The sequence below is a fragment of the Piliocolobus tephrosceles genome, chromosome 18, assembly GCF_002776525.5.
Source record: "Piliocolobus tephrosceles isolate RC106 chromosome 18, ASM277652v3, whole genome shotgun sequence".
Taxonomy (NCBI): Eukaryota; Metazoa; Chordata; class Mammalia; order Primates; family Cercopithecidae; genus Piliocolobus; species Piliocolobus tephrosceles.
In genome coordinates this window covers 61,009,426-61,036,262 of record NC_045451.1, presented here as the reverse complement: position 1 = coordinate 61,036,262, position 26,837 = coordinate 61,009,426, and the positions used below count along the sequence as shown (strand labels likewise).

At 36.8% G+C, this 26,837-nt stretch overlaps 1 protein-coding gene across 3 annotated transcripts in view; it reads right to left on the bottom strand.

Annotated features, from left to right (window-relative positions):
- ROCK1 (Rho associated coiled-coil containing protein kinase 1) overlaps positions 1 to 26,837 on the bottom strand; it is a 154,698-nt gene that overhangs the window by 36,970 nt on the left and 90,891 nt on the right. For all 3 annotated transcript variants that reach the window (XM_026456016.2, XM_026456014.1, XM_026456015.1), the window contains exons 14-19: positions 21,331 to 21,466; positions 20,025 to 20,116; positions 19,675 to 19,921; positions 6,369 to 6,475; positions 4,721 to 4,871; positions 458 to 618 (exon numbers count right to left, since the gene is read on the bottom strand). In XM_026456016.2, coding sequence (XP_026311801.1) covers positions 458 to 618; positions 4,721 to 4,871; positions 6,369 to 6,475; positions 19,675 to 19,921; positions 20,025 to 20,116; positions 21,331 to 21,466 — 894 coding nt within the window. The remainder of the gene's footprint in view (positions 1 to 457; positions 619 to 4,720; positions 4,872 to 6,368; positions 6,476 to 19,674; positions 19,922 to 20,024; positions 20,117 to 21,330; positions 21,467 to 26,837) is intronic.

Genomic DNA, 26,837 nt, shown 5'->3' with positions numbered 1-26,837 from the left:
CCACCAGGACATGTTGTCATTTTATCTTTTTATTAACTGCTTTATAAAATGTATACCCCATGCTATCAATCTAAGCCAGGAAAGACTACAGTTAAACACTTTATTGAAATCTAAGAGCAATGCTTTCTTTGGGGATATAAGATGCATTATAATAAAGACTTTTTTTTTCTTTAAAGCAGATGGTCAATTTTTTCAGGGAAGGAACTATGACATTTCAATACAGTTGTACTGTCACAGTGAAAAATGGCATAGATTACACAGAGTGAATGTTCAATAACTATTTGAAGAGGAAGATTCTAGGTGCTGGGGTAACCATATAGCAGTGAACATAGACCCATGTCAATCATTTCATTCAAATCTCCTTCACGGTGTTTAAATTATAGATAACTCTTCAGTCATAGCTTATATAATCGTTTCTCTTTTAATAGATGAACAAAGTCAGTACTATTTTTCTTACTTCATCCTCCATCCTTTCTTTATTTCCAGTCAAATGTTCTAGTTTCTGCTGAGATTGCTTCAGATCAACGTCTAGCATGGAACACTGTTTCTCAATTTGAACAACCCGATTTTCAGCCTTCTCTCGAGCTTCTCTTTCTTCTTTCAGCTTTTTTTCCATCTCTGGGAAAGCAAAAAGGTACATACATTTAAAGAAAGAATACTTTAATACATTTCACTTTATATGGGCTGTAATTTGGTTTCAAACATCTCTATTGCTTTTATCCTGGGACTTGAATAGAGCTATTAATTATAGAAATTCTCATGTTATGTAAACTGTTTCTATAGTAGAAATCTCTAAAGAAAAGGAGTTATAAAATATAATATAGCAATAAAATCTTCTAAACCCAGCTCTTGCCCAATGATAAGAGATTAATCAGTACCACTTTCAGACTAGAAGGTGAAGAGTATAGCTAGAAAGAAAGTGAATCAACAAAGAACAATGAAGGTACATCAAGTAAAAGCAGAAAAATAAGGCTGTGATTATTAATTTATACCCTGCACTGTTCCAGAAAAGGTTCAGGAGGCTTAAGGCTATGGTAGGAACTCCAGTTTATACAATTCAGATGAATAAGATTCCACAATAGTATACCTCTTTTAATTATTACTGGAATATATTAGTCTACACTGAGGCTCCTTTTTTGAAATATAACTGAGCTTCTGAGAGGTTAACTTTTCCATGTTCATGCAACTAGTAAGTTGCCCCATCAGGATTCTAGTTTATTTGAAGTCTGCTTTCCCACTCTCGAAGACCACCCTCTAGGTGACAAAATATAAACTATTACATAAATATAAATAAACTATTACTTATTTTTCCCCCCAAACTTACAACTTAGCTGCACCAGTGAACTGTCACCTCTTAAGACCTTTCTGTTTAATCAAACACAAATTCATCCACTATGTTCTTCTGACTCTTGATCTCTCTCTCCTGAGCGCCAGACTTAGATACCAATTGACTAACATCTCCACCTAGATATCGAATAATCTTATTAAAGTTAACATATCCACAATAGATGCCTTTACTTCTGGCCCATCCCCAAACCACTCCAACCCCAGTTAGTCTCAGTCTTTTTTTTTTTTTTTTTTTTTTTGCGACAGTGTCTCGCTGTGTTGCCCAGGACAAAGTACACTGGTGCAATCTCAGCTCACTGCAACTTTTGTCACCTGGGTTCTAGCAATTCTCCTGCCTCAGCCTCCTGAGTAGCTGAGATTACAGGTGCACATCACTACATGCAGCTAATTTTTGTATTTTTTAGTAGAGGCAGGGTTTCACTATGTTGCCCAGGCTGGTCTCGAACTCCTGACCTCAAATGATCTGCCTGCCTCGGCCTCCCAAAGTGCTAGGATTACAGGTGTGAGTCCCCACACCTGGCCTCTTTCTATCCAATTCATCACCAACTCTTGTCCTCTATACCTCGACTTCTTTCTCTCTCTACTACTACCAGTGTTTACAGCCTATAGCCTTCTAACTGATCTCCCTTTTTATCACCGTTCTCACTCTTGAAAGCATTCCCCACAGAGCAGCAGAAATGATCTTTTAAAAATATAAATTACACATCCCAGAAGCTTAAAATGCACTAGTGCCTTCATACAAATCTTAGAATAAGAATACTGAACTTACTATCACTTCTGCCTGGAATGTATTTTCTCCAGCTCCTTTAACAGGTGGTTCATTCTGACTTTCATTTCTTACCTCAAATATTATGAGCTCAGAGGGCCTTTCCTCAGAACCCCCATCTAGGGCAGTGCCAAGTCAAAACAATGATATTAATGTGTATTTCCTTCCCATTAATAATTACAAGCTGTATATATTTTCATTTATGTATCCTTTTTTTTTTTTTTTTTTTTTTTGGTCTATCTTCACCATCTGAATGTAATCTCTGGGCTTCCTATCAGTTTTATTCTCTGCAATATTCCCAGCTGTGCCTTGTCTGTAGTAGGCAGTCAGTAATTAAGTGAAAGAAATAAAAGTAGCTCAATATGGCTGAAGCACAGGGTACACACAACAAAGTGTAGAGCAAGAAGACTGCAAAGACAGACAGGTGTCAACTTAAAGATTCAGTATATCCAAGGAGTTTGAAAGGTACCCTGCAAACAATGAAAAGCCACTAAAGGATTTTAAGGATAACAAAATATGATTTGACCAAAAAAGAAAATTGTTCTAACCTAAGTGAGAATGATTGATGAACAGAACAACTCTTGGCAAAATGAGGATGTGATGTTCAGTAATCAACATAATAGCTACTGAAAACTTTCTATGCACAGGCACTTTACATGCATTTTTCATCTAACTTAAAATAGTTACAGAGCACCACTGATCTGTCTGATTCCAAAGCCTTGGCTCATCTCATAAAGACCCTATGGCCATTAACTAGGTTAGTGAGAATAAAGAATAAGAGCAGGCTTGATGGATAAGATTATGAGCTTTCTTTTCAGGAAAAATAATTTAAGATGCCAACACATCCAGACTGTAGTAGGTTAAGAATAAGTAGAAGGTGAAGAAAGATTTGTTAGAAGTTTAGATATTAAACATTTTTTTTTCCATAAAGAATCTGACACCATTGAATTTGACTATTTTATTATTTTATCTGAAATAAAACAGTAGTAATTAGTAAGGATCACAGATTGCTGCATGGATTTGTCTATTTAAGATGGGAAACTTGTTCATGTTTACAGTGAGAAAGAAGATAATGGAAGTAAAAAGGTAGAGGATACAGAAAAGAAAAAGAGATAAGAAGTTAAGATGAGGTAAGAGGAGATTACCCTCCTTTAAGATAATAGTGAAGATAATGAAGACAGGTAAAGAAGTAGGATAGATTGACAAGAAAACTAGATTTTGAGGAGTTCACACTTATGCTTTCATTATTTATTTGTGAAATAAGAATAGAGTTCACCTAAAATTGGAGTGATAAACAGCACAGGAAACTTGAGATGATAAATAAAAGTCTGGGAGAAGAAATTTATGAGCGATATGTTTAAAGAAAGCATGGTGGCTCATGCCTGTAATCCCAGCACTCTGGGAGGCCAAGGCAGAAGGATCCCTTGAGCCCAGGAGCTCAAGACCAGCCTGGACAACATAGTGAGACTCTCTCTCTACCAAAAATAAATAATTTTTAAAAATTAAAAAAAATTGACAACTCAGGTTGCAGATAATGCATTGGACTAACACTCAACTGCTTGAAGAAAGTGGCTGGCTGGTCTGAACTAGGGTTGTGTTTGGAGGCATAACACAGTGGAATTACAAAGAAATGAGAAAATTGAGGGTACAAAGCAAGATAGCATATGAATTAACAGACAATGAGGTCCAGAATGGATCATAAAGAAAATCAAGGAAAGGGCTACTAAAAAACAGAGAGAAGACAGATTCCACTAACTTTTATAGGAAACAGAGTAGTAAACTGAGGGAACAAGGAGGTGAAATTGTGATCTTAAAATATGGAAAGCATTGCCAGGCATGGTGCCTCATGGCTATAATCCCAGCACTTTAGGAGGCCGAAGCATATGGATCACCTGAGGTCAGGAGTTTGAGACCAGCCTGGCCAACATGGTGAAACCCGTCTCTACTAAAAATACAAAAATTAGCTGGGCATGGTGTCTGGTGCCTGTAATCCTAGCTACACAGGAGGCTGAGGCAGGAGAATTAGGAGAATTGCTTGAATCTGGAGGCGGAGATTGCACTGAGCCAAGACTGCACCATTGCACTCTAGCATGGGAGACAAGAGCAAAACTTTGTCTCAAAAAAAAAAAAAAAAAAAAAAAAAAAAGGGAAGTATCAAAAGGAAGGCACCCTCTTCTTGGTTATAACTTATAATTTCTTTCTTTCTTTGAGACATAGTCTCACTCTGTTGCCCAGGCTGGAGAACAGTGACGCCATCTCGGCTCACTGCAACCTCTGCTTCCTCGGTTCAAGCGATTCTCCTGCTTCAGCCTCCCCAGTAGCTGGGATTACAGGCGTGCGACACCACACCTGGCTAATTTTTTTTACTTTTAGTAGAGACGGAGTTTCACCATGATGGCCAGGCTGGTCTCAAATTCCTGGCCTCAAGTGATCCACTGGCATCAGCCTCCTAAAGTGATGGGATTACAGGTGTGAACCACTGTGCCAGGCCTGTAATTTATATTATAATTTCTACGAGTTATACAGTATAAAATTTTGATCAACACCAAATTTTCTGTAGTCACTATTTGAAGCCAATTTTGTAAAAATAATAAAACTGACACTTACCACACATTGCCACAGACTTTGCCTCTTCAATAGATTGATGTTTGTCAGTTAAACGAGCTTTGGTTACTTTGTGTTCATTTACCTCTTGTTCTAACCGTTGTTGTAATGATTTAAGTTTGTAGTTTAAATCTATCTCTAAATTATTCTTTTCCTGTAAAATGGGAGTAGGAGTCATGTAATAAACTGTGCAGAAGGCATGCATGTTAGTAAATCTTACATTTAATATTCTGGAAGAGATAAGATGCCTTATTTTAAAAATCACAATAAACACATATAATTAAAAGCAAAAGATAACCCTCCCTTCCCATTTGAATCATTAACCATGGCGGAGGGCAGAACAAAGCTGTGCTGGTGGTTATGTTCAGGACAGTTCATTGCTAAGATCTGAAATGAGTAAGTCAAATTTTCCGTTTATTTAAAAATTTTTGATACCATCTTTTTTCTTTTTTCTTTTCTTTTTTTTAAAGAGATGAGGTCTCACTCTGTCACCCAGGCTGGAGTGCAGTGGCACCTTCTTAGCTTACTGCAGCCTTAAACTGCTGGGCTCAAGCTATCCTCCAGCCTTAGCCTCCAGAGTGGCTAGTATTACAGGCTTGTGCCACCACACCTGGCTAATTTTTAAGCTTTTTTTTTTATAGAGATGGGGTCTTGCTCCATTGCCCAGGCTATTCTCAAACTCCTGGGCTCAAGCAATCCTCCTGTGTCAGCCTCCCAAAGTGTTGGGTCTACAAGCATGAGCCACTTTGCCTGGCCTGGTACCACTTAAAAAAAATATACTAACTGATCTTTATCTACATTTGCATCTATATCCTCATTTACTTTGCTTTCACAAAAACAAAACAAAACAAAACAAACCACAAAGCATCCTGTGGCAAGTCATTGACAGAGAAAGGAAAAATGAGTCAAAATAGATTCCATTTCTGTTTGGGTACCCTTTTCTACTCTTCCTTCTTTTATCCTAAGTCCATATTTACACCAGCTTGGCCATCAAAAACTATTATAATTGTGACAAAACATGTCCAAAGGACAAGATAAGTAAGTCATGGCTTTTCTGATAATTTGCCTGAGGTTCTAATGAACCTCCAACATTACAGAAAGGCTTTGAAAAAGTGACACCTGTATCTCTACATCATCTATCTAACTCTTAGCAAGGTATATAACAGAGAATAACCAATGACATTTTTATTGTTAAGAAAATTCTAAATGCAAAGGCCAATCACTTGATGCTCTTTTCTATTTTGCTAACCGTAACAAAACAGAACAGGTACTCATCGTCTACCATGTACTGATCTGTTGTTTTCCTTCTTCATAGGCCCTCACAGCACATTCATCTTACTCATGTACAAAGAAAATAGGGAAACATACTTCATAAAAAGGTATTTCCAAACCAAAGCAATCTGTGATGATCTGTTAACATGAAACATCTAATGCTCTCTACGGTAAAAACAAACAAAAATAACATAACAAAAACAAAACCCTAAATAAGACATACATACATCCCTACATACCAACCAATCAAACATAAACACTTTTAGAAGTGTAACTATATAAACATTAAGAATAAATGCTATTTTATAAAACCACCTAGTAGTCTATGATAATCAGTGATTACTATTTTATAATAATTGGTATATGTTAAATCAATTACCTTTTCTGAGTGATTAAGCATGTCTTGAGCCTCTTTTCTTTCTCCTTCCACTTTTTCAAGATTATGTTTGAGATGCTTCACCTCCTCTTGTAAAGATGTAATTCGAGCTATCAAGTGAGAAAAAAGTTCAAGTCTATAGTCATTGAAAGAAGTCTTTTTGTTCAGTGTGACAATTTAGTTTTTAAAAAATGTGTTGTTTTTTTAAATGTATTAAGTTTCCTGATCCGATAAAATTTATTAAGTGTTTTCACAATAAACACAAGATACAGAATAAAAATATTAATGTTAATTGGATATAATCTAATGCACATTCCTTATTTACAAGTAGCCAAAGAGATGAAGCCTCAGCTTCAGCTAGAAATCAGATCCAAGTCCTTATTGAGTGCTTCTTCTAACGACACTAAAGGTGAGAGCCTTTAGTCAATTAAGGCAAGTATTAAATGGTACATATGTGTCAGACACTGTAGTGTTTAATAAAATTACTTTTAAACTTAATGGAGCCAAACTCTATTTTCATAGAAAACTGTTTTTAAGGAATTCAAGTACTCTAACAAAGCTTAGTTTTAACTTACCTGATGTTCATACCTTGCAATGGTAGTAACTCATATATTCAGTAATTGTCTACTCATTAAAACATGCTTTAACCTTACAGGTATTTAAGGCATAAGTATTTAATAAACACACAAATTTAATACATGTAGAATCTAACTTAATATACTTACATTGTCTAGCTTAAAATAAAAATTATATTTTCATATTTTGTGATTCAAAGTGGCCTAGGATTTGACAACGAAAATAGATGAAGAACCTGAAGGGCCAGTAAAAATTCTGTACTACTCAAAAAGTACAGTTTGACTTACTGTACTTGCCCCACTCTCAAATATACTCTAGTCACCTCCCATATTTCAGGGTTTCTAAAGTAGTTCTTTAATAAACAAATAAATATTAAGTCTTTGGCACCTGATAATGCATATCTGCTAGATTAGTTCTAGATCTAGAGAACAATGAAATAAATAATTTTATTTACACACTCAAGATGTTTTCATGTTGGAGTATGTTCATGTAGGAGAAAGAAACACCTGCTGCTTTCTTTCAAATCATTGACCAAAAAATACAGAGTATGTGTGTGTTTGTATGGACACAGATAAAGCAAATGTGCCAAGATGTTTAAATGTTGAAGTGCTATTTAGAAATTATAATTTAAAAAATAAATGATATAATTATCTTTAAAATGGGCCAGGTGTAGTGGTTCACGCCTGTAATCCCAGCACTTTGGGAGGCTGAGGCAGGCAGATTGCCTGAGCTCAGGAGTTTGAGATCAGCTTAGGCAACATGGTGAAACCCTGTCTCAAATACAAAAATCAGCTGGGTGTGGTGACACAAGCCTGTAGTCCCAGTTACTTGGGAGACTGAGGTGGGAGGATCATTTGAGCCCAGGAGTTCTAAGAGAAAATCTGTTTTAAAAATCATTTTTAAAAATTTGTACAAAGACAGTAATTCAAATTAATCTTTGAATTTTTCACGTAGAAGCAGTTTACTAAGGAGACAAGAGAACAGAACTATATGGGTTGAATCCACGCAAGATTCCTAACAACCACATGAAAGAGACAAATTCAGTATAGTTTATTTTCCTCCTTTGTCTGAAAAGGAATGTCAGAAATAAATAGAACTTACCTGTGCAATACATGAAAACAAAGAAGCTTTATATACAGAAAATATAAAAACACAGTGGGAGGAATAAGGGCCCAAATACCAGGTATCATAATCTAAGTTGATTAAAACAAGAACATTTCTAAAAGCTAATAGGAGATAATACTTCATAATCTAGTCAAAGACTTTTTCGATAGGCCACACTAAAAACCGCACGAACAATAAAGAAAAAACTAGATACACTGAACTACATCAAATACAAGAAATTAAGACCTTCTGCTTATCCAAAAGCAGCACTGAAGAGTGAAAATGGTCCCACCATGCAGCAGGCTGACTATAGTTAACAATAACATACTGCACATTTCAAAGTAGCTAGAAGAGACGATTGTGAATGTTCTCACCACAGAGAAATGACAAATGTTTGAGGAGACAGATACACTAATTACCCTAATTTGATCAGTACACATTGTATACACGTACCAGAACATCCCATAAGTACGTACAATTATTATGTGTCAATTACAAATAAAATACGGGGAGGCAGAGAAAGGTGGCCAAATAGAAGCCTCCACCGATTGTCCTCCCTGCAGGAACACCAAATTGAACAACCATTTGCACAGAAAAGCACCTTCATAAGAACCAAAAATCATCTTAGTGATATGTATCAGCTTGGCCACAGTGGGGTACAGCAGCAAGCAGGCTCTTGGGGTCCCCAATTCCAGGTTCTGGTTCTTAGACGGCATTTCTGGACCTGCTCTGGGTCAGAGGGGAGCCCACTGCCCTGAAGGGAGAGTCCCAAGCCTGGCAGCATTTACCACAAGCTGACTGAAGAGCCCTGAGGCCTTGAATGAACATCGGCAGTCACCAGGGGGCATCTGCTGCAGGCCTGGAGCAGTGCTGGCCACAGGGAGGGACTCTTCCCAAAGAATGGGAAGGGCTCTGACTTATGGCTTAGGTACCAACTAAGCTGCAGTAGAACAGAGCACCAGGTAGATTCCTAAGGTTTCCAACTGTAGGCCCTGGCTCCCAGATGGCATCTACGGATCCACTTGGGACAAGGGGGAGCTCACTACCCTGAAGGGAGGGATACAAGCCTGGCTGGCTTCACTAACTGCTGATTACAGAGCCCTAGGGCCTTGAGTGAACCTAGGTAGTAGCCAAGCAGTAGTTACCACAGGTCTTGGGTGAGACCCAGTGCTGTGCTGGCTTCAGGTCTGACCCAGCACAGTGCCAGGGGTGGTGGCTACAAGGGTGATTATGTAATCCCTCCCCCACCTCTCCCTGGCAGCTCAGCCCAGAGAGACTCCATTTGTTTGGGAGAAAGGGAAGAGAACAAGAGTCTCTGCATTACAATACAGATAGTCCTTCCAGACCTTACTCAAGACCACCAACATGGTACCTCTAAGAGTCTGCAAGAGCCACAGTATTACTGGGCTTGGGGTGCCTCCTAATACAGATATGGCTACAGTGACCAAAAACTTGGATCACAACACCCAAGTCCCTTCGAATACCTGGAAAGTCTTCCCAATAAGGACAGGTACAAACAAGCCCAGAATGCAATGACTGCAATAAATACCTAGCTCTTCAATGCCCAGACACCGGCAATCATCCGCAAGCATCACGACCATTCAGGAAAACATAACCTCACCAAAGACCAATGCCCCACAGACCAATCCTGGAGAGACAAAGATATAAGACCTTTCAGACAGAAAATTTAAAATAGCTGTTTTGAGGAAAATCAAAGAAATTCAAGATAAAACAAAGAAGGAATTCAGAATCCCATCAGATAAATTTAACAAAAAGATTGAAATAAGTACAAAGAATTGGGCAGAAATTCTGGAGTTGAAAAATGCAAGGGACATACTGAAGAATGCATCAGGGTCTCTTACCAGCAGAAATGTTCAAGCAAAAGATAGTATTAGTAAGCCTGAAGACAGGTTATTTGAAAATACAGTCGGAGGAGACAAAAGAGAATTAGAAAGAATGGAACATGCACATAAGACATAGAAAATAGCCTCAAAAAAGAGTATCTAAGAGTTATCCTTAAAGAGCAGGCAGAAGGAGAGACAGGGGTAGAAAGTTTACTCAAAGGGTAATAATACAGAACTTCCCAAACCTAGAAAAAGATATCAATATTCAAGCACAAGAAGGTTCTAAGGCTGAAGCCTTAGGTCTGACTCAGCACAGTTTCAGGGGTGGTGGCCATAGGGTAATGATAAGTACGCCGAAAAACAGTATTGTAACACTGTAATTGCAGTGTATAAATTATTCATATCTTGGTTAGAGAGACTAAAAGAACTGATCAAAAATAACAACTACAATACTTTCCAAGATGCAGTAAGATTATAAATAGAAGCAACGAAAAGTTAAAATGCAGGGGACTAAGTTAAAGTGTAGAGTTTGTAATAGTTTTTTCTTTGCTTGTTTGTTAGCTTGTTAATGCAATCACTGTTAAGTCATCATCAGTTTAAAATAATGGGTTAGAGGATATTATTTGCAAGCCTCATGGTAACCTCAAATCAAAAGACATACAACAGACAGATACCCAAAAAATAAAAAGCAAGAAATTAAAACCTATCACCAGAGAAAATCATCTTCATTAAAAGGAAGCAGGAAGGAAGGAAAGAAGGAAGAGAAGACCACAAAACAATGACAAAAATAAAATAAAACAAAATAAAATAACAAAATGGCACGAGTATGTCCCTACTTATTAAAAATAACAATGAATGCCGATGAACTAAACTGCCCAATCCAAAGACATGGAGTGCTGAATGGACCAAAAAACAAACAAACAAACAAAAAAACAGAACCCAGTGATCTGTTGACTACAAGAAACACACTTCACATACAAAGGTACACATAGACATACACAGAGAACATAGGGGATGAAAACAGATATTCCACGCCAATTAAAAAAAAGAAAACGAAAAAAGGGCAGTAGTAGTTATACTTGTATCAGACAAAACAGATTTCAAGACAAAATCTATAAAAAGGCACAGAAAAGGTCATAACGTAATGATAAAGGGGTCAATTCAGCAAGAGAATATAACAATTGTAAATACAGATGTACCCAACACTGGAGCAGCAGACATTGTTAGAGCTAAAGACAGGGATAGACAATCCTGGAGACTTTGACTCCTCACTTTCAGCACTGGACAGATCATCTAGACCGAAAATCAACAAAGAAAACCTCAGATTTAATCTGCACTATAGACCAAATGGGACCTCATAAATATTTACAGAACATCTCATCCAACAGCCACAGAATATACACTCTCCTTAGCATGAGGATCATTCTCAAGGACAGACCATATGTTACGTCACAAAGCAAGTCTTGAAAAATTCAAAAAGAGTAAAATTACATTATATATTTATCTTCTCTGACCACAATGAAACAAAACCAGAAATCAATAACAAGTGGATCTTCTTGTGTGTGTGTGTGTGTGTGTGTGTGTGATGAAGTCTCGCTCTTGTACCCCAGGCTGGAGTGCAAATGGCATGATCTCGGCACACTGCAACCTCCGCCTCCCGGGTTCAAGTGAATCTCCTGCCTCAGCCTCCCAAGTATCTGGGACTACAGGTGCCTGCCACCACTTTCAGCTAATTTTTGTATTTTTAGTAGAGACGGGGTTTCACCATGTTGGCCAGGCTGGTCTCAAACTCCTGACCTCAAGTGATCCACCTGCCTCGGCCTCCCAAAGTGCTGGGATGACAGGCGTAAGCCACCATGCCCTGCCAACAACTGGAATTTTTGAAACAATACAAATACCTGGAAATTAAAGAATACGCTCCTGAATGACAAGTGGATTGATGAAGAAATTAAGAAGAAAATTAAAATATTTCCTGAAACAAATGATAATGAAAACAAAACATACAAAAGCCTATGGGATACAGTGAAAGCAGTACTAACAGGAAAGCGTATAGCTCTGAGCATCTACATCAAAAAAGTAGAAAAACTTTCAATAAACAACTTAATGATACATCTTAAAGAACAAGAAAAGCCAGAGCAAATCAAACCCAAAATTAGCAGAAGAAAATAAATAATAAAGATCAAACACATGCAACCTACTAAGACTGAACAATGAAGAAATCCAAAACCTCAACAGACAAATAACAAGTAATGAGGTCTAAGCTGTAATAAAAAGTCTTGCAGCAAATAAAAGCCCGGGACTGAACGACTTCACTGCTAAATTTTACCAAACATTGTTTTTTGTTCGTTTGTTTTATTTGTTTGTTTTGAGACAGAATTTTGCTCTGTCGCCCAGGCTGGATGGAGTGCAGCGGTACAATCTCGGCTCACTACCACCTCCGCTTCCCAGGTTCAAGCGATTCTCCTGCCTCAGCCTCCCGAGTAGCTGGGATTACAGGCATGCACCACCATGCCTGGCTAATTCTGTATTTTTAGTACAGATGGGGTTTCTCCATGTTGGCCAAGCCAGGTTGGTCTGAACTCCTGACCTCAAGTGATCCATCCGCCTTGGCCTCTCAAAGTGCTGGGATTACAATCGTGAGCCACCGCATCCAGCCCTTACCAAACATTTAAAGATGAACAAATAACAATCCTACTCAAACTATTCCAAAGAACAGAGGAGGAGAGAATGTTTCCAAACTCATTCTACAAGGCCAGTATTACCTTGATACCAAAACCAAATGAAGACACATTTTAAAAGACAAACAAAAAAGCTATAGGCCAATATTCACAATGAACACATATGCAAAAATCCTCAAGATGCTAGCAAACCAAATTCTATAATACATTAAAAAGTTCATTCATCATGGCAAATACCATTTGCTGAAATATCACTGTTTTAGCAAAAAACTAATTTAAATATGTTAAAATGCCAACAAAATATAAAATTTACAAAAAGGCATAATCTACAAAAAGGCATTGAGTCCCACCAAGAATAGACAAAAATTAAAAATAAATTAATGGACAAGACATAAGAAGAAGAAAATGCACATTAAGAAAAAGCCTCAGAGTCAGATACATTTAATATAATTTATAGTACAAATTTTAAATCCACCCAGAAGATACAGGAGTCAAAATCTTACACACCAAGAAACACTGCATTAAAAATACGTAAAGCAAGGTATTCATGAAATACCCACAGCTAACGTCATACTCAATGAACAATCCAAAAAGAAAATTGAGAAAATTCCATTTACAAGAGCATCCAAAAGAATAAAATACCCAGGAAGAAATTTGCATATAGAAAACTAAAAACAAACAAACAAACAAACAAAAACACTGCTGAAACACATTTTAAAACATCTAAATAAATGAAAATATATCCTTGTTCATGGATTGGAAGACAATATTCGTTTTGATGTTTTTGCGAGACAAAGTCTACCTCTGTCAGCCAGGCTGGAGCACTGGGACCACAGGCGTGCACCACCACACCTGGATAATTTTTAATTTTTTGTAGACAGAGGCTTCGCCACATTGCTCAGGGTGGTCTCAAACTCCTGTGCTCAAGTGATCTGCCCACCTTGGCTTCCCAAAATGCTGACATTATAGACGTGAGCCACTGCGCCTGGCTGGAAGATTTAATATTGTTAAGATGGCAATACTACATAAAGTAATCTACAGATTCAAATAAATCGCTATCAAAATTCTAAAGATCTTTTTTTGCAGAAATGGAAAAGCCAATCCTCAAATTCATATAGAATTGCAAAGAACCCTGAATACGTAAAACATACTGAAGAACAATGACAAACTTGGAGGGCTCAAACTTCCTGATTTCAAAACTTGCTACAAAGCTACAGTGAACAAAACAGAACAGTGTGGTACATGCTGGCATAAGGACAAACACATAGACCAATGGAATAGGGTTGAGAATCCAGAATATCATAGATGCATTATATCTATATTCAATTGATTTTCTTTTTTTTTTTTGGAGATAGGGTCTCACGCTGTTTGCCCATGCTGGAGTGTAGTGGAGCAATCTTGGCTCGCTGCAACCGCTGCCTCCCAGGCTCAAGTGACCCTCCGGCCTCAGTCCCCTGAGTAGCTGGGACTACAGGTGCATGCCATCATGCCCGGCTAATTTTTGTATTTTTAGTAGAGACAGGGTTTTGCCATATTGCCCAGACTGGACTCAATCAAACTCCTGAGCTTAAGCGATCCACCCAAGGCAGCCTCCCAGAGTGCTGGGATTACAAGTGTGAGCTACTGCACCTGGCTGCCAATCGATTTTCAACAAAGATGCCAAGATCATTTACAAAGGAAATAGTCTGTTCAACAAATGTTGCTGGGACAACTGGATATCAGATGCTCAACATCATTAGTCATTAGGGACAATGAAAATCAAAACAAACAACAATGGGACAACCACCATATACCCACTAGAGTACCTATAACTGAAAAAAGGAAAATACCAAGTGTGGGCAGGGATATGGAGAAACTGGAATCCTGCACATTGCTGACAGGAATGTAAAATGGTGTAGCCATTGTGGAAAACACTTTGGAAATTCCTCCAAAGTTACACATATAATTACCAGAAGATAGGCTGGGCGCGGTGGCTCAAGCCTGTAATCCCAGCACTTTGGGAGGCCGAGACAGGCGGATCACGAGGTCAGGAGATCGAGACCATCTTGGCTAACACAGTGAAACCCCGTCTCTACTAAAAAATACAAAAAACTAGCCGGGCGAGGTGGTGGGTGCCTGTAGTCCCAGCTACTTGGGAGGCTGAGGCAGGAGAATGGCGTAAACCCGGGAGGTGGAGCTTGCAGTAAGCTGAAATCTGGCCACTGCACTCCAGTCTGGGCGACAGAGCGAGACTCCGTCTCAAAAAAAAGAATTACCAGAAGACTCAGAAATTCCACTCCTAAATATACACCCCTAAAGAATTAAAAACAGGTACTCCAACAAATACTTGTACACAAATGTTGAAGCAGTGCTATTCACACAAGCCAAAAGGTGGAATCAATCCACAGGCCCATCAACAGATGAATGGCTAAGCAAAATGTGGTATATACAAATAACAGAATATTACTCAGCCATAAATGAATGAACTACTGACACATGCTACAATATGGATGAACCTGTAAAACATTATGCTAAGTGAAAGAAGTCTAACACAAAAGGTCAGAAACCCTGTCTCTACTAAAAATACAAAAATTAGCTGGGCATGGTGGCGCGTGCCTGTAGTCCCAGCTACTTCTACTTGGGAGGCTGAGGCAGGAGAATCACCTGAACCCGGAGGTTGCAATGAGCCGAGATCACGCCACTGCACTCTAGCCTGGGCCACAGAGTGAGGCTCCGTTTCAAAAAGAAAAAAAGAAAGAAAGAAAGAAAGAAAAAGAAATACGCGGGAGGCTATGAGAAAAAAACTCACAATGATAGTGAAAACTTTTAAAACACATTTTAAAATTTGACAGAACAAAGAGACAAAAATATTTTAATAGTTCCTGATCACAATAAATAAGAAATTATTAATTACAAAAAAAAATTGTTCCCTACCTCTGTCCATTAAAACGACCTACTAACATTGACCAACCCAACAGTAGTGAGTACCCATAGAATTCAGGTTACAGACCCTGAACGTCATATGCTACAAAAGGAACTGGAGTTCCTAGGCAAATGGGTGATTCCAAGTCTGGGCCAAAAAATAACCTGCAAAATCTATGCATATCAAAAAGCAAGGATGCTATCCAAAACTACTAGGGTAGTGTCTAAACTTAAAGAATTCCTACTAAACTTCAAGTGAGCATCATTAAGAAGAATGCAAAGGGCTAATATATATTAAATATATTAAAATTCATGAGTTCATAGATACATTTTAAAAATTCACTAATCATCTTTGGAGGATGCCTGGGAAATAACTCACTGCTCCAAAAACTGACAAATAATTAAGTATTTAACCTGACTTTCTTTTATAAGCTGTACCTCAAAGTAACTACTATATAATTGATGAAGAAATGTTTATCTCTAGAGTAGTATGCCAATTAACAAATGAAGAAGGATAAAAATAGATGATCACCACTGCAAATTCCTAAGGAAACAAAGGTCCTAGGCAATGATATCATCAATGGCTACTAACACCACAAAAAGATACAGCCAGACTTTAAGTTTTATATTTGTTTGTTTGTTGTTGTTTCTGAGACAGGGTCTCTCTCTGTTGCCCAGGCTGAAGTACAGTGGCACGATTTCGGCTCACTGCAACCTCCGTCTCCTGGGCTCAAGCAATCCTCCACCTGAGCCTCCTAAGTAGCTAGGACTACAGGTGCGTGCCACCATACCTGGCTAATTTTTGTATTTTTTGTAGAGATGGGGTTTCAACATGTTGTTCAGGTTGGTCTCAAACACCTCAGTCTCCCACAAGTGTTGGTGTTACAGGTGTGAGTCACTGTGCCCAGCCCAGATTTTATGTTTATGTATCTCCTGGTACCTAAATACTACTACTTATAAGTATTCTTGACAAAGTCCTACCCGAAGTAGATCACATCTCTAGATCTAACATCTAGTTTAAAGTACTATCGCGGACACAGCAACATGCTAAATGATACCAGTGGATGAGATCAGTAAAATTCTGAATGGGAGCCACTCACAGGACCAAAAAAACCCTGGTTTCTTTAACCAAAAACAATGGCAAAAACACAAAAGGGAGGAGGAAAATACAGATTAAAATAAACTTAAGGGACGTTATTAATGAAATGCAATGTCCAAACTTTGGATCCAAATTCAAGCAAAATAAATGCAATAATAACAACAAATTATGAGACTACTAGAGGAATTTAAGCAGTAATTAGATATTTTATAATATTAAATAACTGTCACCTATTTTCTACCTTTGATAATGACATTGTAGTTATGTTTGTCTTCCTAAAAAAGAGTCCCTATCTTTAAGATAATGAAATATTTACAAATTAGGATGTATTTACAAAAGGACAACATGGTGCCTGATATGTGCTTCAAAATAATTCCGTGTCAGAGGATTGGGAAGGGGAGGTAGAGGTATAAAATGAAATACAACTGGCTACCAAATGAAGATTTTTGAAGCTAAATGATGAGTACACAAGAGGTCACTACAGAACAGGTTAGGCATCCTTAATTGAAAAATCCAAAAATCCCAAATGCTCCAAATTCTGAAACTTTTTGACCACTGACATGACATTCAAGGATTTCAGATTTGGGATACTCATAATGCAAATATTCACAAACCGCCCAAAATCCAAAATCTGAAGCACTTCTGGTGCAAACAATATAAAAAAAAAAAACAGACTTTAAAAAATGGTTAATTAAAAAAAATTGTTTCTTGCCATTCAATCTGATGAATCACAGATAAACTTACTATATGAGAGCTTATCAATTCAGTTAAAATTTTCAATCCTCCATAACATTTTGATCACTTTCATTAAGCCTCTACAGCCTGAACTTTTGGAAACTTTCCCTGTAATCAATCGCAGCCTTATTGTTTCACTAGTCCAGGCACTGGCAAATGTCCGGGCTGCCGCCTGTTTCTGTACAGATCTCAAGCTAAGAATAGCTTTTATACTTTAAAGGGCTATAAAAAGTAAAAAATAAAAAAGACTATTCAACAGAGGTCATATATGGAGGACACTCCATTAATGAATAACAATCAAGACTCTGCCAGAAGCCCATCATCCCAAACTAAATGTATACTTGAGAAGCCTGAAAGTTCTTAAAGACCAGAAAAGAGTAATATAAACATTGCGATTTTTTAAAAAAACCACAGTGCCCTTTTATATGTATGTTGAAACTCACATTAAGTTGTGTGCATTATTTTAGTGTATGTGAGCTTTTATTCACATTTAAGTTCCAAACTAAACAAAGGAAACACTGAAAAAGGATAAACAAACAATAAAACATGCTACAAATTTTCCTTAACTTTAACTGATATCTAAAAAATAGATACAGTTTAAAACCACTGTTGATAGTACATGGATGATCTCTGCCTCTGAAGCAAGGCGCTCAAAGCTCAATCAAATACAGATCACAAACTTACAAGAATTTCAGAATTGGAAAGATTTATTAGAGGTAACCTATTCTTTTCTCCTTGGTTTACAGACAAAGAAGGGAGATGAAGAGACTTTCAAACAGCTAATAAGCTGTATAAAAAGGTCTAGGAAAGCAATTTAAGGAAGTCTGTGACTTTCCTATTACATATAAAGTGGTTACTTTCTTAGTTATATTCAGATCTATTTTAAGCCTGGTCCCTGAGAAATATGATTGCACAACACTCCTCAGCTAAGAACCAACAGGAGATCGTATTTTGTGTTTCCTTAGTCACAAAAGCTGACCCTGACCTCTCTCCACTGAATTATAGCTAATCATCAAGCCCCAAGGGACCTGAAACTATGTTCCCAACTCTAACTAAGGTTAAAATAAACTCCTCCCTCCAATTTTTTCCTGAGAGATCTGGCAACTTCCATGCATATTTGTTTTGATTAGGTAGTATGGATGCTGCTACTAACAGGAATAGAAAATAGAAAAATATGTGAGTACGTAAAGCCAGGAATCTTTTTGAAAACAAACTGAATTTTACTACTATTTAAAAACTGTTCATTTATTCACCGTTAGTTATACTCAATCTTTTGCCTCTTAGATTCACGAAGACAGACTGTCAGTATCTCCAGTTCAAACGTTCCCAAGTGTATAACTTTTAATGCGTAATGGGATTCTATTTCTGCAGCTGAGTTTCTATTACTACCAACAATGCATGAGGAATTCCTAGGTTTTAATAGTGATAATCCTCTTTGCCTGGATTAGTCTCACTTTGAGTAAAACCTTTATGAATTAGGCAAGTTTTCAAATGAAGTTTTTGGTTAATTTACCTGTAAAACTGAAAAATATCCACATTACCTACCCCGCAGGAGTACCTGTGAGGGTGAAGAAATTACAACGTGATACAAATGTAGGCATTATCCTAAAAGAGAAAGAATGCTGGCCTGGTGTGGTGTGTCACACCCATAATGCCGGCACTTTGGGAGGTCGAGGTGGGTGTTTCACTTCAGTCCAGGAGTTTGAGACCAGCCTGGGCAAAATGGTGAAACTCCGTCTCTACAAAAAATGCAAAAATTAGCTGAGCATGGTGGCATGCACCTGTAGTCCCAGCTACTCAGGAAATTGAGGTGGAAGAATTGCCTGACCTCCGGAGTTCAAGCCTGCAGTGAGCTGTGATCATGCCACTGCACTCCAGCCTGGGCAACAGAGCAAGTTCCTATCTCAAAAAAATGTAAATAAAAAAGAATGCAACCATTTCTGGTTTCACCAAAGTCATTTTCTTTATGAGGATAATATGTTCATAAATATATTAACTTAGACTTAAAAATGATCAAGATGGTAAATTTTATGTTATATATTTTTTGACAATTAAAAATAAAAATTATAAAATATTCCTTCCATTGACAGATGAGTGGATGAACAAAATGTGGTATACACATACCATGGAATATTACTGAGCCCTAAAAAGGAAGGAAAATCTGACACACACAACATGGATAAACCTTGAAGACATTGTGCTAAGTGAAAAAAGCCAGACGCAAAAGGACAAACACTATATAATTCCACTTATGACAGTTGCATACACTGTGAACTGCATTTAATCCCACTGAACTGTATATATAAAAATGGTTAAAATGTTATAATAAATTTCATGTTATGCATATTTTACCACAATAAAAAAAATATTACCTTGAAGGTCTCCGATCATCTCAGAATCATGACCTCTGTCTCTTCGTTCAGCTTCTAATATAGCTTGCAGCTGGTAATAATCTTTGTCTGTTTGTGACTTAGAATTCTCTAAAATTCGATTTCTCTCTTGCAACTCTCTGTTCAGGGACTCTAACTGACTAATTGACTTGCTCATTTCTGTGTGACTCTTCCTCAGTCTTACAGCTGTGTCCGATTCTGTCCTAAGTAAGTCATTGGCTTCTTCTAGCTATTTAAAAAAGAAAGAAAGAAAATAGGTTTCTGACCAAAGTGCAATACAATTTAATTATCTACATTTTTTTTAAAAAAGGAACCTCATTTGAAACACTTACCTGCTTTTGTAACTGGGACAGCTTCTCATTAGCAAGTTGTGAATTCTGACTTACTTTCTTTAAGTCTTCCAACTGATCCTTTAATGTAGAAACTAGAAAATGAAAGAATAATATATAGAAATTACAAAATTTTCATAGTGGAAACATATAAATCCTTTTTAAAAAAATGACATTTAGTCTTAGGCCATAACAGTCAGCTACATTAGGTCCACTCCCAAAGCCAAATTCCAATTTGGAAGTACTTGCATTTTAAATTCATTAAAAAGTAGAACATCATTTTATAACACAGAGTGCAAAAACAGATTTCTTCTCACTATTGTAAATCTCAAACTCCAACTCCTTTATTCCCTTTATAAGATCACTCTGTTAGTGTAATTATAAAGCTAGTTTTAATATTATTTTTCAATAGATCAATTGCTTGATAATTCAATATCTTAATACAAAATTTAGCACGTATCAAATGGTAGATAGTATAAGGCTTCCCTTCTCCATTTAGTCATTTTTGCTCCTTGTGAGTCTCCCTTAACTGACTCTCCTCCCTAATATATATTTAATTTAAGCATATATAGACAAGTACTCTTGTTTTAAACACAAGCAATCTGTACTTTGTTTTTGTCACTTAAAGATATATCTTAGAGATTGTTTTATACCAGTATTTAAGATGATTTTTTATAAGCTGCATAGTATTTTATCATATAGATGTACTAAAATTTATTACAGCATTGATTACCTTTATGTTTCATATATGTATTACATTATGTTTCATATAAACATTGACTGCATTTATTTTTTTGTCATTTTAAGCAATGCTACAATGAATAGCCTTGTGTATATATCAGTTTGCAGTACGAGTATGTATGTAAAATAACTTATGGAAGTGAAATCAGTGCATCAATGGGTGTAGAAAGGTATTTTAAATGTATTTGTAACAGGCATTAAAACACAAGAAATCCTAGTTTAGCAGTTCTTAGACGCAGCTGCTTGTTAGAAGTACCGAGGGGGCTTGTAAAAAATGATGATACTCAGGCCACATATCTAGACCAATTAAATTAGAATCGCTGGGACTTAGGCATCAGTACTCTTTAAAGCTTCCCAGGAGCACACCATGATGACAATCACTACTCTAGTTAAACACTACTTACTATTTCCTTTAATATGTTATAAGTTTAACTTGAGATCTGGGTTATTTAGCTTATAAAGTGTCTTAGGACTGTAGCTTTATGTACATATCATGGACACTAAATTAAAGACAACCTCATGACAGTGTTAGAAATTTTATCATTTTTCAAAAGTAGTGACAATTCACCTTCATTTTCTACATTTCTTCTCTTCTCATTTTCCTGTTCAGCTTTTCTTTGGTACTCATTAATTCTATGCTGTAGCAACATTTTCTCCTTCTCAATCTGAGACACTGTAGATTCTAGATTTCTTCTTTGATTTCCCTGAGATTATAATGATAAAAGTTACCATTGTGATTAATACTCTCGTCATTCATTCAAGAGAGTATTTTGTTCTTAAAAACAAAAAACAAGAAAAAAAAAAAAAATAGACAAACACTTAAGACAAATGTTCTGTTTCAAAAGCAAATAGTATCTCCTAATACAACTTTCTAAGTAGCTTGCCTTTTAAGAAGACAGTGAGAATCTGCTTACTTGAACTTGATAGGTAAAATTTTCAGAGACTTCTGGCTCCAAAAATTTAAAATACAACCCTGTGAATCTTTTTAGACTGAAAGCCACTCTCTAAGTTTAAGACAATCATATTGTGTTACCAATATTTTGGCATAACAATCCCAAATTTAAGGAATGAAACATGAAAGGATCATCTGATAATAAAGTGATGAAAAGTTCAAACATTACCAGATGGTACAGAATGTGCAGTGAGTTCACCATTTCCTCGATGTCTCCCTGAATCCTATCTCTGTCAACAACAACTTGCTTATCTAAGATGTTCTAGGTATCTACCCACCAATGTGCATTAAAAAGCAATCAAGGAAATTGTTATTTTAGAAAAAGAAACTACCAGAGAGAGGAGGATTAAAATACCAATTTGTTTTGTCTATTTTTTTTTTATTTTTTTGAGACAGATTCTCACTCTGTTGCCCAGGCTGCAGTGCAGCGGCACAATCTTGGCTCACTGCAACCAGGGTTCAAGTGATTCTCGTGCCTCAGTCTCCCAAGTAGCTGGGACTACAGGGATGCACCACTGTGCCTAGTTAATTTTTCTATTTTTGGTAGAGACAGGTTTTGTCACGTTGGCCAGGCTGGTCTTGAACTCTTGACCTCAAGTGATCCGCCTGCCTCAGCCTCCCAAAGTGCTGGGATTACAGGCATGAGCCACCGTACCCAGGCTAAAATACCCACATTTTCACAACTTAAAAGTGTACCTTTCTGAGTTACCACTACCAGTAAATCTTGTTTTTGATGCTTCACTTTTTAAGACTCCACATTAGGAAACCTGTTTTATAGTGTTTCTGGGCTTTCTCATCTTTAAGCAAAAATTGGACATAAATCATTCAAGGTCTTTCTAAGAGTTCATCATTCTAACTTTAATTTTTAGATAATTATACATTCAAAGAAAGTTGCAAAGATAGTAGAGAGAGATCCCAAGTGCCCTTCCACTCAGCTTCCCCCCAGTAGTTACGTTATATATAACAATAGTACAACAACAAAATCAGAAAATTCTCACTGGTATAAGGTGTGTACAGTTCTGTCATTTTATCACATATGTAGGTTCATGTAAGCACCACCACAATGAAGATACAGAACTGGTCATCACAACAATCTCCTTCCAGTCACTAGTTAGAGCTACATCCATCCCTGTTCTCCCACCACCCATATTCCTGGCAACGAATGGTTCTCCATTTCTATAATTTTGTCTTTTTGAGAATGTTATATAAATGGAACTATGCAATACATGACTTTTTGAGACAGTTGTGTTTTTTTTTTTGTATTTTTAGTAGAGATGAGATTTCACTATGTTGGCCAGGATGGTCTCAACTTCCTGACCTCGTGATCCTTGGCATCCCAAAGTGCTAGGATTACAGGCCGGAGCCACCATGCCCAGCCAAGACAGGTTTGTTTGTTTTTTTTTTAACTCAACATAAAGTCCTTAAAATCCATCTATGTATTGTATGTATCTACAGTTTATTCCTTCTTGTGGCTGAGTATTCTATGGTACAAATGTACCAAAGTTTGTTCAACCATTCACCTACTGTAGAACATTTTGATTGTTTTCAGTTTTGGGCTATTACAAATAAAGCTATTATAAACACTAGTGTACAGGTTTTGGTGAGAATGTAAATTTTCATTTTTCTGGAATAAATGCCCAAGAATACAACTGCTAGGTCACATAGTAGGTACATGTTTAGTTTTTCAGGAACACAGCCAACTGGTTTTCCAGAATGTCTGTACCATTTCATATCCCCATCTGCAATGTCCAAGTGATCTAGTTTCTCCATATCCTTGCCAGTTCGTTATTGACATAATTTTAAAACTTACTGTTTTTCCATAGTTATGGAGTAATATTTTATGGTAATTAAATTTGCACTTCCCAAATGACTAATTACGTGAACCTCTTTTCATATGTTTGTCATCCATATTATCTAAAAAGTTTTAAAAGTATGGATTCACTTTCCTTAACACTTATATAGGGCTACTGAAATTACCTATTTCACACTGCATGAGTTGTGGTAGTTCGTTTTTTGAGAAGTTAGTCCCTTTCATCTAAATGTCTTAATTGTGTTTAGAACTGTTCATAGTATTTCCTTATGATTCTTTTGATACCTATATGGTCTATAGTATATGCCCTAGCCCTATTTCATTCCTCATACTGGTAATTTGTGTCCTCTCTTTTTCCTTTATCAGTCTTGCTAGAGGTTTGTTAATTTTGTTGATCTTTTCACACCGTTTTTTGTTTCACTGTTTTTCTCTATTGTTTTTCTGCTTTTAACTGCATTGTTCTCTGCTCTTATTGTTACTTGTCCTTCCTTTTGTTTGTTTTGGGTTTATTTCACTCTTCTTATTCTCGTTTCCAGAAACAGGAGTTTAAATTACTGATTTCAGACTTCTCCTCTTTCCTAAGGTAGGCATTTAGTGCTATAAATTAACCTTCATCACTATGTTAACAGCATCTCACAAATTCTGATGATGTATTTTCACTTCATTGTTCAAACATTTTTTAAAGATGAAGAGCCATAACAGTTTTATGAGACATAATTAACATTCCAATGTATTTTTTTCACTGAGACTTCTTCTTTGACCTCTGGATTATCTAGAAGTTTGTTGTTTGCTTTCCATGTGTTTGCAGATTTTTCTGTTATTCTCATCTGTACATGTTGGTCAGGAAACTCTCTATATGATTTCAGTGCTTTCAAATGTGTTTGTTTTATAGCTTGGCATGTAGTCTAACCTGGTGTGTGTTCCTTAAGCACTTGAAAAGAAGGCATATTCTGCTGTTAAGCAGAGAGTTCTGTAAATGTTGAACAAATTCTGATGGCTGACAGTGTGGTTGAGTTCTCCTATGTTTGGTAATTCTTAGGGGTGTTGAAGTCTCCAACAATAATTATGGATTGGTCTATTTCTCCTTTCAGTTTTATTAACTTTTGCTTCACATATTTTGTAGCTCTTTTGTTTAGTGTACAGTTAGGATTTTTTTTATTTTTGGTGGCTTAACTCTTATCATTATGTAATATTCCTCTATGCTCATAGTAATTTTCTTTGCTCTGAAGTCTACGTTAAGGTATTAACATTGTCAAAATTGCTGCTTTCTTTTTAATATTTGTATGTTATCTCTTTACATCTTCTGATATTCAACTTCCCTATAGTGTTATATTTGAAGAGTTTCTGACAGATACATAAATGGGGGATTTAAAAAAATCTACGCCTATCACCTCTTTTGATTGGTATTCCATTCAATTTCCATTTAATGTCATTATTGGTAGTATGTTAGGGTTAAATCTGCCATTTTTGTTTGATCTCTGTTATTTCTACATTTTCTTTCCTGTCTTTCTGTGGTTACCTGAATATTATTTTAGCATTCCTTTTGATTTACCTACGGTGTTTTTGAATGTATCTCCTTGTAAGGCCTTTTAGTGGCTGCCATAGATATTACATTATAGATGCATAGCTTAATATATAGCACACTCTACTGGTATTGGCATCTCACCAGTTAAAGTATAAAAACCTCCCCTTTCTTTTTAAAATTTTTATCTTTTTAATTTATTTTTGAGAAAAGGTTTCACTCTATCACCCACGCTAGACTACAGTGGTATGCTTATGGCACTGCAGCCTCAACTTCCTGGACTCAAGCGATCCTCCTACCTCTACCTCCCTAGTAACTGCGACTACAGGCATGCACTACCACACCTGGCTAATTTTTGTATTTTTTGTAGAGATGGGGTTTCACTTCGTTGCTCAGGCTGGTCTTGAACTCCTGGGCTCAAGCAATCCACCGGGATTACAGACATGAGCCACCACACTCAACCTAAAAACTTTACCTTTCTTTACGACCCATTATTCTCTGTTTATAATGTCTAAAATATTTTTTTCTCATACACAGAGAATATTAGACAATATAATTTCTGCTTCAACTGCCTATTATAAAAAAATCAAGAGGAGAAAAAAAAGTATTTACCCATATTTTACTCTTTCTTTATTCCTGGTAATTCAAAATTCCTTTTTCTTTTGGAGACAGTCTTGCTGTGTCACCCAGGCTGTAGTACAGTGGTGTGATCTTGGCTCACTCCAACCTCCACCTCCCAGGTTCAAGCAATTCTCTAGCCTCAGCCTCCTGAGTAGCTAGGATTACAAGCATGCGCTACCACATTTGGCTAATTTTTTTTGTATTTTAAGATGGGGTTTCGCCATGTTGGCCAGGCTGGTCTTGAACTTCTGGTCTCAAGTGATCTGCTCGCCTCAGCCTCCCAAAGCGTTGGGATTACAGATGTGAGCCACCCCTCCCGGCCAAGATTCCTTCTTTTATCCTTTCCCTTCTGTTTAGAGAAATTTTTTTAGCAATTCCTTTAGGGAAGGTGTGCTGGTGACACACTATCTTAGTTTTTCCTCATCTGAGAATGTTGTCATTTTCTTTTTCATTTGAGAAGGATATTTTAATTGAACACAGAATTCTGGGTTGATAGGTTTGTTTTTTGTTTTTTTAGCACCTGAAAAAGTCATGCCACTTCCTCCTGGCCTCCATGGTTTCTGGTAAGAAATCAGCTGTCACTTACACGGTTCTTTCCTTTCTAGGTAAGGTGTGCCCTGTATTTAAGATTTCTTTTTTGTCATTAATTTTCAGAAATCTGACTATTGTGTCTTGGTGTGGATATCTTTGGGTTTACACTTTTTGTGGTTTGTTAAGCTTCTTGGTGGTTTACGTCTTTTGTTAGTCAACTCAGGTCTTTTGTCAAATTTGTTGAATTTTCCATCATCATTTCTTCCCACCCCCTTTTTCTCCTCTCCTTTAGTAATTCGAGTGACACGAATGTGAGAATTTCATTGTTATAGTTCTACAGGTCCCAGAGGCTCTGTCACTTTTTTTCTGACCATTTTCTCTCTGTTGTTCAGACTGCATAATTTCTATTTTTCTTTGTTGAAGGTCTCTGATTCGTTCCTCTGCATTGTTCCCTCTGCTGCTGACACCATCTATTGAGACTTTTATTTCAGTTATTGCAATTTTTGGTTGGCTCTATTTTATACTGTCTATGTCTTTCTGAGACTATTTTTTTGCTTGTTTTTATGTTTATAGTTGCTCACTGAAACATATTTATGATGATTCCTTTAAATCCTTGTCAGATAATTCTAACATCTGTGT